Genomic DNA, 15,144 nt, shown 5'->3' with positions numbered 1-15,144 from the left:
TCAAAAAAAAAAAAAAAAAAAATGGAAATCAGCGACCGCCGCGGCGGTCCTACTGTGGATGCTCTAATAGTTACTCCCACGTATTTAAAATTTTAAATAGCACAAATTGAAGTCCATAACATATAGTACAACTAGTATTCAAAGTGGTCCATGAATACTACCCAAAGAGCATTATATGCTCCAAAGTAAGAGGCAACACTGAAGGGTGTTGGTATTTGTGAGAACAATTACGTATTGCACTGGCCTAAAGAGAGCTTTATTTGCTCAAAGGTAGGAGGCAACATAGAAGGATGTTGTTGAGCATGCTTCCAGCGTACAGCAAGAACGTTAGACGTTCGTGAAAGGTCCGAGCGCATATGTGGTATCAAATCATTGACGTCATGCATTTTTCTTGGTAAATGTAAAAATACTCAAAGTCGGGAATCGACAAGCAAGTCCACCAAAAGATGGTTAAAATCCAAACAACAAACCATAAAATGACTTGACAAAAAAACAATTTAAAAACAAAACAAAATCACAAAAACACGCCACAAATGTATTGATCCTGCAGCACACAAACAAACAACATAATCTCCTCAAACAAAATAACCAAATAATGATTAATACCACAAAAACAAGAAAAAAGAAAACCAAGACAATAAACAATATCTAAACAAAAGACCTAAACTGTGTCGAATCTATTGAGCAATAAAAAATCGAATCTATTGAGCAATAAAAAATTATATAAGTTGCACCATCTGACAGATATTTAATGCAAATAAGTTTTAGCCAATTTACCATAGCGATTCCTAAGTTTGAGACATCGGCATACTTTAAGCGAACTAGATCGCTTATATAAGGAGAGGACAACAAAAAATGGCAAATTTCTACAACATGATAACCGAGATTGAAGACGAAAATGCAACTAATAGAGCTAACGATAGCAATTTTCTACAACATGAAAACCGAAAATGAAGACGAAAATGCAACTAATTGAGCTAACGATGAACCCACATCTACCTTGGTAATCACCTACTATAAAGTATCTCGAGGTGCACCGCATCAATTCTGATAATTTCAAAGTTGGCGGGCTTCTCTTCATGATCAACTTCAATAAGATCTCATTGAAGAAATTAGGCACACTCCAACTGATTTCGATACGCAGTTTTATTTAAGTTTTAATCACATAAGTTTCGATACATAAATCATGTAAATTTTTGTATTCAAATTATGTAATTTAAAATTTTTAATTATTCATTTATTTCGTCAATATTGCAATTTAAATTAATAAACGAAATTAGATATTATTTAAAAATAAATAAAATTGTTGCTAAAATTTTGTGATTTGGTTTAGGTCTTGTTGAAATTTTGTGATACCTAGATGTCTCCACTCCTATTGATGCAGCCGGCAATTAGCATAAAACAATGCCTAACACCTAACTATTTATGCATGTCATAAATATAACATAATACTTATATATAGTGTTGTTTATTAATACTAATTGAAAAGATTTATGTGTTACAGTTTTTATTGGTTTCGATAATTAGAAGATTAACATAATGTTGGTTGCTACCTCATTCTTCAGTCCTCCAACTCCGATCAAACATAGTTATGTAGGAAAATCCTTTACCAAAGCAAGCCTTCCTATTACTTCCAATATTCACCCAAAAGTTAACAATTTTAGTATGAAAAATATAGACAACAGAAATTCCCGATTCTCTCGCCGCTGCCATCCACCGCCGTCTGAACTAGTGGCTTCTGATCGTGAAGAGGTGGATGCCGGAATAGGGATCCTCGAATTTTTTGCAGGGAAGAACATTTTTGTTACCGGTGCTACCGGCTTACTCGGAAAAGGTTAAGGGTGTACATAACTTGTTACCTACAAGGAACATGACATGTTAAATTTATTATTTGAATATATAATATTATTATAAGCACATAAAAATATTTACATCGAACGCCTAATATTGTTTATTATTATGAAAAATATGAAAACACTTGAATTGAGTTATAAATTAAGTTATTGCATTGAAAAAAAATAAAATTTTCACATATTCTAAAGTAATTGTATTCAAAGTGATATTAACATACTATATGATTTGAAGTGAAATTAGCTGCAACTTCTTCTAGCCTAATCATCATCAGCAACAAATTGTCAAACGCAATTTTGAAAACATATGTAATTTGCCAAATATTATAATCATGAAGCATGACTATATATGTTCTAGTTATAATTTACTTAATTATTCTTTCCCTACTATTGTTTAGCTTTTGGTTTGCAGTTATTGTGGAAAAGATATTAAGATCAACATCGGTGGGCAAAATGTACTTGCTAATTAAGGCAAAAGACAAGGAAGCTGCATTTAATAGATTAAACTGCGAGGTACAATAACATAATTTAAGATTTGTAATTTCCTTATTTTTCTTATTATAAAACTTAATTAGAACAATTAATACTTTGTGTAGATAATAAACTCAGAATTATTCACGCGTTTGAAAGAGAAATATGGGAAATCTTTCGAAGCATTTGTGAAGGCAAAGGTAATAGCTGTGGTGGGAGATATCTGTCAACCAAATCTTGGAATGGATTTTGAAAGTATTGAATCAATTAGAAAAGATGTAAATATTATCATCCATTCTGCAGCTTGCACTACCTTTAATGAGAGGTTAGTTTCCAATTTAATCTAATATATTACTCCACATTACTTGAGTTAATTAAAATCTTGTTAGGACGAAAATTCATATTTTTTTTACAATTAATTTCACGCGTGAGTTTCTTCATAAATATGTGTAGGTATGACGTGTTGTTTGAAAGCAACGCGATTGCACCTCAACGAGTTATGAGGTTTGCCAAGACATGCGACAAACTCGACCTATTCACACACATATCTACGGGTAATTAATAATGGAATATTGCTAGTACGTTAGTCCAGTATTAATGTACTAGACGTATAAATTTACTGAATCCGTTGTGTAACTTAGTTTGACATAACTTCATTTTGTAGCTTATGTTACTGAGAGAGAAGAAGGTGTTGTGTTGGAAAAGCCATTGAATATGGGAGGCCTTGATGTAGCTGATGAGATTAGCTTGCTTCTCAAATCATCCCCAAACAACATTGATGCCACCAAATTTTACAAAAAGCTTGGCCAACAGAGGTTATACTTATTATATATGTTAATTGAATTTCTATCCCAAATTTAATTTTAGCTTAGTTTAAATTTGTATATATATGTGTGTGTGTGTGTGTGTGTGTTTGTAACAGAGCCAGCTTGTTGGGATATAGTACTACATATCAGTTATGTAAGGCTATGGGTGAGATGTGTTTGAATGAAATAAGAGGAGATGTTTCTTTGCTCATAATTAGGCCAGCCTGCATTGAGAGCTGCCACAGTGAACCTCTTCCTGGTTGGATACAAGGAATGAGGTGTGTATATACATATATATTTGTGTATATACTTCTTTTATTTATTTGTTTGTTTATTTTATTTTTATGGAAATGTATGAGATAATACATGATTCTAGATAATTAATGACTTTGTTCGACTCTTCAACTTGTTGATTCATTTGAGTTCATTAAAAGAGTAAATTGGAAGGAAGACTCATGAATCTGGAAAATAAGGAAAATGATCATTTAAATCATAGTAATTTTTTTTTTATTATTATTGCAATTGTTTCGTAAGGTTGAAAATCGACATTACTGTGACAACAAAACCATGTCGTATCAGATAAATAGACATTATTTCGAATTAAACTCGAAATTGAAAGATGTTGTTTGTCTAAAACAATATTGTTTTATTGTCACATCATATTTTGTTCCATTATAGTATAAGTATTGGTTTTGATAAATAATTGGTAAAAATTGAAAATTTAATTTTTTATTCTGATTTAAAAAATTATGAAATTGAACAAAAACTATGAAACAGTTTAAGTAGTATTTAAATATGGCCCAACTGCTCTATTTGCCTTTTTTATTGGACCATTTCTATTTGTTATGATAGCTTATATTTTTTTGTTGGATAATTATGCTTTGAATTTTTGATTTTAGGATGCTTGATCCAGCGGTCATTTCTTATGGAAAAGGATTGATGCCAGTTTCTTATGCAAATCCTAAAGTGCCTTTAGATATTGTAAGTAAAGTATACTATCTTGTTAGTTTCTTATCCTTTTTTATTGCAAATTTATCGTAGTAAATGAAAGAATAAAAAAAAAGGAAGAGAAAATTTTATCGCATTTTAGTTATTCTCACACTTTCTATTTCATACTCATTTTTTGAGACATTATTAGTGCAACTGATATTTATATAAAAAGTGATATGTATGGACAGGTACCAGTAGATTTGGTAGTAAATTTGACGATTGCGGCTATTGCAAAGCATGGGAACAGACACACCACACAACCCATAGTCTATTACTCCACATCCAGTCTTGACAATCCAATCACATTTTTCGACATTTTTGAATATCTATATGATTACTTTAAAGAGACACCTCTGATTGAAAATCTAAGTATATCAAAAACCAAATTCATCGAAGATTTTGATGAGTTTTCTAAATGTTTGAGAGAGGAAATTCTGCGATGTAATGGAGGTGGTGAAGATAGAAAGATAATTCGACGTTGCAATGCCATAGCTCAGTATGTTGAACAACTATGTAAGATATATGAATTTGCTGGATTCCTCAAACCAAGGTACATGCATGTCGAATCTCTTCTATATAATATTGGTTCGGTTACGAAAAATAGTCTCATTTATTCATTCTGGTTTGTCCAATAGAATTAGCCTCTATTTTTCTATTTCTCATATTTTATTAATTGTATGTTAAAACATGTATCGTCCACAAATGAGATTATTTTTTATGAATGAATGGAACAATGTATATTATCATTAAAAGACTAACCATCAATTTTGTGGAACAGGTACCATACAGGTAATACTCATAAATTAATCCAAGAAATGTCAAGGGAGGAAAAACTTAACTTCGAAGTGGATGTGAAAATCATCAATTGGAAAATGTATTTTCATGAGATTTATATTCCAGGAGTGATAAAATATTTAATTCAATGAATGTACACGAGAGCTAGTACATGAGGAATTTGTACACTGGTTAATGAGTATCTTAATTAGTATCTTATCGCATCATGTAATAAATTGGTAGGTGTATTAAACTATGGTTAAAAACATATAGAAATGTGTTTGAGATATTCTTGATTTGTGAATTTTGAATGTGCAAATCAAATTTCCCTTTATAATTAGCGACCTTCTAATAAACCAAACAAACACATGTAATAATTCTATTTATAACTAAGTTTATTGATCAACAATATATTAGGAAATAAATACGGACAATCACGAGCATAAACAATATAAACATATTAATTAATTACCTAGTTCAACACGATGTTGATCTACATCTAGACATAACTTACAACGAAAAATATAGGGAGTAATATATATAAGTAGAAATAAAATCAAAATTATATAACTTCTTTTTAGACTCCATACTTAAATAACTTAACCATAAAATTGAAAATCATATACAGTAGTATGATATTTTTTAACTTATTTACCCAAGAATCATTTGTACATTGGTTTGCACTACAATTTATCCAAAAAAGTTGAAAAATGAGATGGCTAAAGCACCAATCATCATACTTCTAGAGTGAAGTGAGAGTTTTTGTAATATTGGTTAATTTTCAGATTTTTCTCGACAGTTTTGTTAGTTCGGCAAATAATAATATCCTAGCACATTAGTTTATATTATTAGTATATAAACAAATATTTGAAACTTTCTACTCTCATTTTTTTTTAAAAATATTACTCCATATTAAATCTCACGTATATTTTATTTATTCTGTTACATTATTTATATTATGATGAAACGTAAATATAGGAATTAATGACGCAATTCATTTAGGAGGGGTAAAATAGTAAACTCAGTTGGTCGACCGCACCATATCCCAATTCCGTTCAGTTGAACCACCAAACCGCAGAAACAGAGCCGCACTCTCTCTCTCTCTCTCTGGCAAATTTCTCTCTCTTCTTCGCCGCCGAGTTTTCGCCATTAACATACAGTGAAGAAACGTAATTTCAGTTTCAGATTGGGAATAACCGTTCCTTTTTCTCCCAATTTGTATATAAAATCCTAATATAATTTTGCAGGTTGAATTCAGCAAGTCCAAACGGACCACCAGCTCCCTCGCTCGCGCATTCTCTCCTCATTTCGCTCCAACTGAGAACGAAAGAGCCAAATCCTAGATTCAAAGGCTCACGATTCAACGTCTCCGAGCTCCAGCTGACGCATGTTGTTTTTTCAGGCAAGTTTATCTCCCTCAGGATTTTATCGGAGTATATGTATGTTTTCGTTTTTTGAGATTGTGTTTCTCCGCTTATCTAATCTGGAACGATCATAATCGGTCACTTATTCTGAATCGTAGCTGTAATGGTGTTACGCGAATCGTTTAGGTTTTTTTGTCGTTCATGTCTATGAATATTTAGTCCTGTTTTTTGTGGTTCAGAATGATATGGTTGATCTATGGTAAAAATGAGAGTTATGGTTCAGAATGATATGGTTGATCTATTGTAAAAATGAGAGTTAATGAGAACTATGCTTGTTCCCGTTGTTTATAACCTTATTTTGTTTTACAATCTTGCAAGAGGGTTTCGGTTACCTTTTTTTCTTGTCAATGATGTTGAGAACTATTTATACGAAAGTATTTTCATGAATGCTGTGTTACATCTTTCAGTGGATACCAGCATGAGCCAAAGTGATGTAGAGATGGTGGATTCTGAAAAAATCCATGATGATTCTGGAAATAACGTCCAGGAGTCTAAATGTGAAGTGGTAGACCCTAAGGAAGGTGAAGAGGAAGTTCCTTGTGAAGCTGCTGCCTCGGGGGATGTAAATGGAAAGGAGGATGTCGGAGAAGACATAAATAGAGTTATAGATAAAAAAGTTGAAGACAAGATGGATGTGGAGACAGCAGTGGAAGACCAAACTAACCTTGTAAAAGAGGTCTCTGAGCAAATAGAAGGATCGGACTATGGAATAACTATAACCAGAAGTGATAATAAAGAGCTGATAAACACTGCAACTGCGGCTGAAACAAAAACTGTTGCTAGTGATTGTAAAGAGACAACCACCACTGAAACCGCTGCTGAAGCACAAACTGCTTCTAGTGATTGTAAAGAGCCAATAAACACCGAAATTGTGGCTGAAGCACAAACTACAAGTGCAGCGGAGAAACAAGATGACATAAAATTTGAAGTGGTAGAGTGCGATGCTGCTAATGCTGGGGTGAAAGAATATGAGCCCGCTAAGAATGATGAGATGGATGGAAACCAAGGGGAAGATATTGACAAAAGATCCAATGAAGATGCGGATGTAAAATTTGAAGTGGTTGAATGTGATGGTACTGATTCCTGGGTGAAAGAAGATGAGCCTTCTAAGAATGATATGCTGGATGGAAACCAAGGGGGTGATGTCGAGAAAAAACCAACTGAAGATGTTGCCAAAGAGCCTGGAGAGATTGGTAAGGATACTGATGACACCAAACATGTTGCTAGTGAGACGATGGTGGAAAATTTTGATGCTGGAAACGTCTCTCCGCAAAATAGGCAGCTTCCAACTGAAACTTTTGCCAATAAAGATCCTCAAGGACACAATGCTGAGGCGGGTGCTGTTAGACCATGTGAGGATGAAGAGGTGGAAGATGCAGTTCACTGTGATCAGGATAAGATGGTTAAAGAAAAAGAACAGGGTGCAGAATCTTTTCTTGTTAGCCATGAAACACATGGGAATGAAAAAGCTTTTGAAACTGCTGCCAAACCTGATGCTGCAGAATCTTCACTTGCAAGCCAACCTGAACCTTTTACACCCAATTCCCTTATCAAATGTTCTTCTCAAAAGACTGCAGATCATAGTGAAGACACAGCCCATACAGTCTCTAGCCAAGCAACACTACCTTTCGTAAGAAATATAATGTTTAGCTGAGAATACAAGCAAAATAGGAATCTAGTAATGTCGAAATCATCCAATGTAACTAAAATGAACTTTTTCCTTATTCATTTTTAGATGGGGGAGGATGATGACGGAACACCTGAGGATCAAGCAGCATTCATGAAGGAGCTTGAGAATTTCTACAGGGAGAGGGCAGTGGAATTTAAACCACCCAAATTTTATGGGCATCCACTAAATTGTCTGAAGTAAGCATGCTGAGCTGTTGATTTGTTACTATACTGTCCTTGAATAACTTTTTTATTCGCTTGCTTTGGTGGCTGATAGGTTATGGAGGGCTGTTATTAGGTTGGGAGGCTATGACAGGGTATGCATGTCCTGGTCTTCCTAATGTTATTTCACATTAATTTTGTTTGTACTCCATGTTACTGCTTCTTGGCATGGAGAATAAATGTTTAGTATTTTTTTGTTCATGCCTGTGCCTCAACTTATATATGTATTTAAAAGATTGTATGCTTTTAGATCTTTGATGTAGATTAGTACAACTAGGAACTCAGACTAAATCTGGTCCTAGTGCTAAAAGATCAAAGGTTTCCATAATGAGTATACATTTCGTTTCCCTATCAGTAGGATGGATAATGCACTTGGAATAAAAATAATTTGGTGCTGATATTATTCGAGGATCTGAGATAAGAATGAAGTCATGCATCCATATTATGTGTAAAACAAAATGTTGATGGAGACATAAAGTGAAACTTTCTTCTAGGATTGTTTCATTTCAGTAGTTTAAGTGCATGGAAAAGAAAATCATGTTATTTCCATCATCACAGATGTACCACGATCAAGTATCTGATAACTGGCCCACACTAATGTGTCTAATAGTGATATGGTTTTGCATTTACCTTTGTCAGAATGATTCAGAGCATGAAACCTTACTGCACTACTCCCTCCGTCCCATTACAATTGACACATTTCTTTTTTGCACTTATTTTGGGAAAATCATAATAAATAGATAAGGTGGAGAGAAAGTGAAGTAAAAGAGAGAATAATGTAGATGGGACACTCATCTACATTATTCTCTTTCTTACTTTTTTTCTCTTTCACTTTTTGTTAATACTTTATGATTCCTTAATGTGGTTGTTATGGCAGGCTAGTTCAATTTATTCAGTTTATTGTTTGTTACTATATGATTTTTAAGGTGTGGAACTTTAATTTTTGGATCAAGCTCTAATAACCACACCAAAAGCTATATCTGTGGCTATAATTTGTGAAATGCACAAATTCTTCTTGTTTGACTGGACAACTATCAAGAACTATTGAAGTTGACAGATGTTGTCTAACATTTCTCAGTAACTTGAAAATGTGGGGCACTTGTTCTTACAACTCGTGGATTTCAAGAGTTGTCACTAGTATCATCAATAGAGTACCACTTTGCTTCATCTTGTAAAACCTGAGGGTCCATTATTTACTCAGGCAGGACTTCCTCAAAATGTTACCATAAGTCACTTTGTTCTCTCTGTTAGAAGCTTGAACTTACTTTGAATAAGTATTTTTATTGAGTGCACTGCCAATACAGACATATTATGTTTTGAACTGCCAAATTAATTGTGTGAATATTTGTTAGGTAACTGGATCCAAGTTATGGAGGCAGGTAGGAGAGTCATTCCATCCACCAAAGTAAGGCGGTTTTTTTCTTTAGATAAAATTGTTCTGAAAAGTCTCATGATCTTGCTGATGCTTCCTTCTTTGTTTTTATGCAACGGGTTTCAACTTATAGGGTTGATGGTAGAAGTAGATGGGTGTTTCTGCCACATTGCACATCATGCACAGTTGTTTTCTAAAATCATTCTCCTTAGAACTCCTTTTTGGAAGTTGCACATCAAATGGTGTTGTCCCATCTGATAAGTGGTCACATAGTGTCAAATAGTTTTTGCACAATGGACAGCTTCTATGGATAATGTGGTTTAAATATTACTCCGTAGTATATAGCTTTCTCATTGATTTAAACAAAGTTCCCTTGTAAGTTTTTTTAATGCTCTCCGATCTGTTTAATTGTTGCAGGACTTGTACAACAGTTTCTTGGACCTTTCGAATCTTCTATGAGAAGGTGGCGATTTTCACGGCTTCACGCTATAACAGTTTTTATTATTAATCCCCCACCCCCACCCCAAAAAAATAGAAACCAAATTAATGTCATTTTGAGTTCTATCCATCTGCTACAGTTCTTTCATTGATTTGGTGGTAATGCTTTAAATAGACATTGCTCCACCTTATTTATTTTGAAAGAATCATGCATATTGCATTTTGAGTATGTGCTTCTTTTCTGCTTTATTGATAGTAATTTGGTGCCACCTTTATCTACGTAAACCTAATTTTCCACCCTATATGCATTAGTCTCTCCTGGAATATGAAAGACATAAGACACAAAGTGGTGAGCTTCAACTCCCTGTAGTAATGCTCCCAGAAGTTTCTGGTGCTGATGGTGAGGTGAGTTTGCATTCAATTGTTCCTACTACATTTATGTAACTCTCGTATTGTGGCTCTTGAGCTGAGAAGATTTGATTCCTGTATTTCAGCAGAAATTTATTTTGTACAGTTGAACTAAAAAACATTAGTGGAGATGGACAATGTTGGTAATGTCTGTTGTGTGACTCTGTTGTGAACAAAGGATATTTTTTGTAAGATGCTTCAAACTGTACTAAAAAGAAGAGAGAATATGAGTGATATTTGAATTATTATACACCATCCATCCCAATGATATAGGCTTGTTTTCCTTTTCTGGATGTCTGAAATATATAGGCTCCTTTCAGTAAAAAGTTGTAAAACTTTTAATTCATTTACTAATATACCCATATCTAATTCTTTGATTGACTTTTTAGCATTACCTGATCATCAAAATATATATGGGCATATTAGCCTATATAATTGGGACAACGCTGATATACAATATAAATGTATGAATTTGTACATATCCATTTTCTGTGGGTTTGTATTTGCTTACATTTCTGATATTGTGTTAGTTTTTGTGTGAGGTGAGTGGGTTAGGTGTTTCTATAACTGCAGACGGCATAGTGTGAAATACCATAAGTTCACATTTACGTACTTTTCACAGGGAAATGGTTATCAGGGATCAGGATCAGGACCAGGAAGGGCTAGAAGAGATTCTGCTGCCCGTGCTATGCAAGGTTGGCATGCCCAACGCCTTGGTGCTGGTGAGGTTGGGGACCCAATTATAAAGGTATGTTTGAGTGACATAGTCGGATCTTTCAGCTTGATATGTTTTGGGGTTTGGCAGCAGCATGGTTTTGGGTAACACTTTTTACAATTTTAATTTGGCAGGACAAGAATCTCAGCAATATGGCAAAGAATGAGAAGAATCTCAAAAGCATTAGTAAGCTGAATTTTGTGTTAAAATGTTATTGTGTATTTACCTCATCAGATCAACAATTTTGAAATTACTGATGGTTTAAATGAGCTCTATCTGACTTGTATAGGTTCATTAAAACAGAAGAGGCCAAATGAAGTGGAGCATTCAACTTCAAACAAAGCTGTTCGAACTGAAATATCTAAGCAGTTAAGTCTTGACTACAAGTTCTCTGTACTTGGTTCTGTTAATATATGTCCCATAATCTCGTCAACCATGATTTTGTTTTTCATTTATTATATTGGAATTGATTTTTTAAGATGCATATTATTGTATGTAATTTGACAAAGATCCACAAGAAGCCAACGATATACATGTAGGGATATGGTTTGCTTGATGGTTTGAGATCTTCTGTATGTTCCCAGTGCTACCAGTTATTTGATATTATTGACCAAGATTGAATTGTTTTGGCTAGTTTGTCTTCTATATCTATGGTTATTTTACTTATTTATATAGCCAACATGATTGATAGATAAATTCTCATCAAGTTGAGAAAGAGTGTTCTCTGTTGTTATTATAATTGTCAATGCGGATGACAAAGTTGTACTCCTATTATATATCTTTCTAGAAAATATTCACATCGTCATGTAGACATATTAGTTAACACTAAGTCAATAAGATAGTTGGGTCCGGACTCACCTTAAGGCTAAATCTACGTAGTGAATTTATATGTAGAACATTTGAAAATATATGCATACTTATTTTCTTCATTATCAAGTACTGCATGGTATTGCATTTGATTGACCTTTTGCCAACACTACTGCCTAGTCAAAGCTAGTGTACTGAAGATGATTACTTGTCTGTACCAGAATTGCTAAATGAATCGTAATCCTGCTGAAAATGTTAACCCTTTTGGTACTTCAATTCAGTACCAATTAACATTGTCTGGATCTCCTTTGATTTGTAGATTGGTGACATCTGTTGTTGATGTTGGGCCCCCAGCTGACTGGGTGAAAATTAACGTACGCCAAACTGTACGTTCACATCATATTAAATCTATTTCTTCAATTTGTGGAAATTACGCTAATGCACAAAAGAATTGATGTGCTTGTTTTATATGTGCAGAAGGAATGTTTTGAGGTTTATGCCCTAGTACCGGGATTGTTACGTGAGGAGGTGTGTGTTCTCTATAGTTTCCTTTACTTGTTTTGTATCATGATTTCTCAGTCTTTCTCACTAGCTTCATATAAAGAAAAATAACTAAAAAGGGACAGCTTTTGTTTGTTTATTATTATTGTTATAAATACGTACACACACACACATTGAGAGAGTATTCTTCGCCATATTTCTTTATATCAGTTCAATCAACTTCAATCAGAAAAAGGCAAATGAGCTATATAGCAATATCTGTTGAATATATTGTTGGGGCTTGACTTCATAAGATTTAATTCAGTCTACTTTGACTTAGGAGTGAGTTTTTTAAAGGAATATCGACCCACTCAATCCTATCTTGAAGTTTCTAGGATGACTTGCAGAAATGTTAGCTATATAATTGTAAACTTTTATGTCATTGTTTCAAACTTTCAGATGTTGTGTTCATGGTCAAGCATTTTTCCTCACCTCAATGTGTTCAATCACTTATCCTCTTGAAAACATTCTTTCACTACAATCATTATTTATTGTCTGCTTAAATTGATATTTCTATGTGTTGATCACATCTCACAGATTGAAACCAAAAGCCTGAACTGACTAGTTTTTACTAACTATAGGTGTATTTTGTTTCTTTCTCTCTTCTTGTTGTCCAATTGTCTTTATCTTGTTGATAACATATTTGCATTTACTCCATTGTTGGCTTAGGTGCGAGTTCAATCAGATCCTGCTGGACGTTTGGTCATAACAGGTCAGCCCGAGCAAGTTGATAATCCCTGGGGGATTACACCATTCAAAAAGGTAAAACATAAGTTTCATGAAATCTATCTTATCTTCGTGTATAAAAAACAAAACTTACATACTGTTATATGATCTGTTACTACTCTATAATTGGATTCACAAGGTATTTTTCTAATAATCATCTTAAGAATGCCATAACACTATCAGTTTATTATTACAAATCAAATAAAAATATGCGACTTAAAACGATTGTTCCTTCTCAAAAAGAAATATAAAATGTTTGTTGTTCCTATTACTTTAAAGAAACAAATGCTGATGAAAAGGAAAATACTCACTCCATATGTCTATGGAGTTATGGACATATATTATGACTAAGACTAGGGCACAAACATCCTCAAAACCCATATTTGGCTCTTATATGCTATGTACTACTCTTTATTTATATTAATCCGTAATTAGTTTGATTAAACCCATATTATCAACTACTTAGATGGCCATATTGTGCAGTGTATGCACGAGAGTGCACCTCTACCACTATTTAGTGGGTGATAATGACGTAGAGATACGTTTTGGGATATTGGAAGTTTATGGTTGACATAATAGTTGCTTGCTTATATTCAGGTTATTACCTTACCGGCAAGAATTCAACCAGTTCAGACTTCTGCTGTGGTAAGCCTGCATGGACGCCTCTATGTCCGCATTCCTATTGAGCAGCCAAGCATCTAGATTCAAGTGTCTTACACAACAATTTGATTCACCGGTAACATCTACAACTTCATGTATGTGTATGGTTTACCATCACTTAATTACTTATGATAGTGGATTAGGTTTAGTCACCGTTCGTTCATATTAAAGTTTGTTACTAGGCAGAACGACATAGGGATGCTTTTTGGGCTATAGTCCGTCCTGTTCACTGTAAGATGATGAATTTTTTGCTGCTTTAACTTATTTTATTTGAATGACATGCCATGATTTAATGAACACAGTTAGTTTTTCCAGCAACGTTTGTCGTCTCTGAAATGGTAAGGTTAATATTCTATTTTTTTGCGCAGACTATATATGATCACTTCACCTTAGGAAAGACTCTTTTTCCTGTAGTGGACAACCTATGATGAAATTATGAATAATATTCTCCATTTTCTACTCTTCATTATATCATTTCTCTCAAGTACTGTTCCCTTCCTCCCATTTTGAAACATACTCCCTCCTCCCTCCGTCCCGGATAATTCGGGTCACTTTGACCGGGCACGAGTTTTAAGAATTGTAATGAAAAGTGGGTTGAAAAAGTTAGTGGAATGTGGGTCCTACCTTTATATATTAGTTTTATAATAAAATGTGAATAAGAATGAGTTAGTGGAATATGAGGTCCACTACCAAAAATGGTAAAAGTGAAATGAGACAAGTGGTGAGACTTGAGGTTTTTGTGGTCTGCCCTGGCGTGAAAAAATTGATGTGACATGTGAATAATATAGAACTGGCGTGTTTGTGACATGTGAGTGGTGTTAGTACTTAGTAGTTTTGTGGCCTAGATTTGTGCACGTGTTGGTGGCGATTGGAAATAGAGAAGACAGGAAATGTGTTACTCAACTCTTTCTCCCCCCAAAAAAAATCTGTTCAAGCTTTTCGAAATAAAAAAGGTGTATTGCTTATGAGTAAATATTTAGTGGTTAGGACACATTGTTATTGGTTGGAAAAAAAGAGAAATTTTTACAATTGTGATTGGTTGGATACACCACTCGTCAGTATGTTCGAACAACTAAATTCTTACTCATTGCTTACATGCATTGATTTTTATCAGATGATCATTATCTTCAGATGCCCTATTACTTTTTAAGTATTTGTAATTCAAGGCATGGAATATTGAGATGTGATAAAACACATAAATGGCTTATATGTTTGCTTTGAAATATCAAGAAATGGTGAAAAATTGAAAAAGAAATGTTTGGGTGTAAAAGTT

At 33.8% G+C, this 15,144-nt stretch overlaps 2 protein-coding genes across 2 annotated transcripts; both read left to right on the top strand.

The window, feature by feature from the left end:
* The first annotated feature begins 1,665 nt into the window (after window positions 1-1,665).
* On the top strand, window positions 1,666-5,043 carry LOC125220641 (fatty acyl-CoA reductase 2, chloroplastic-like). The gene is made up of 9 exons (XM_048122795.1): window positions 1,666-1,834; window positions 2,263-2,363; window positions 2,447-2,646; window positions 2,775-2,875; window positions 2,986-3,136; window positions 3,244-3,405; window positions 4,027-4,108; window positions 4,306-4,667; window positions 4,896-5,043. Exons 1-9 carry the CDS (start codon window positions 1,666-1,668, stop codon window positions 5,041-5,043), a joined length of 1,476 nt encoding a protein of 491 aa, XP_047978752.1.
* Window positions 5,044-5,962: 919 nt separating this feature from the next.
* On the top strand, window positions 5,963-14,168 carry LOC125221885 (AT-rich interactive domain-containing protein 3). Its single transcript, XM_048124197.1, has 15 exons — window positions 5,963-6,060; window positions 6,139-6,293; window positions 6,723-7,945; window positions 8,051-8,181; window positions 8,261-8,300; window positions 9,558-9,610; window positions 9,995-10,040; window positions 10,328-10,420; window positions 11,046-11,171; window positions 11,273-11,324; window positions 11,428-11,506; window positions 12,265-12,331; window positions 12,423-12,473; window positions 13,155-13,247; window positions 13,809-14,168. The coding sequence occupies exons 3-15, from the start codon at window positions 6,734-6,736 to the stop codon at window positions 13,911-13,913; spliced, it is 2,148 nt and encodes a 715-aa protein (XP_047980154.1). The 5' UTR covers window positions 5,963-6,060; window positions 6,139-6,293; window positions 6,723-6,733; the 3' UTR covers window positions 13,914-14,168.
* The last annotated feature ends 976 nt before the right edge of the window (window positions 14,169-15,144 follow it).

Source organism: Salvia hispanica, chromosome 4, assembly GCF_023119035.1.
Source record: "Salvia hispanica cultivar TCC Black 2014 chromosome 4, UniMelb_Shisp_WGS_1.0, whole genome shotgun sequence".
In the NCBI taxonomy this organism is placed as follows: domain Eukaryota; kingdom Viridiplantae; phylum Streptophyta; class Magnoliopsida; order Lamiales; family Lamiaceae; genus Salvia; species Salvia hispanica.
This window is presented reverse-complemented; position numbering and strand designations above follow the sequence as displayed.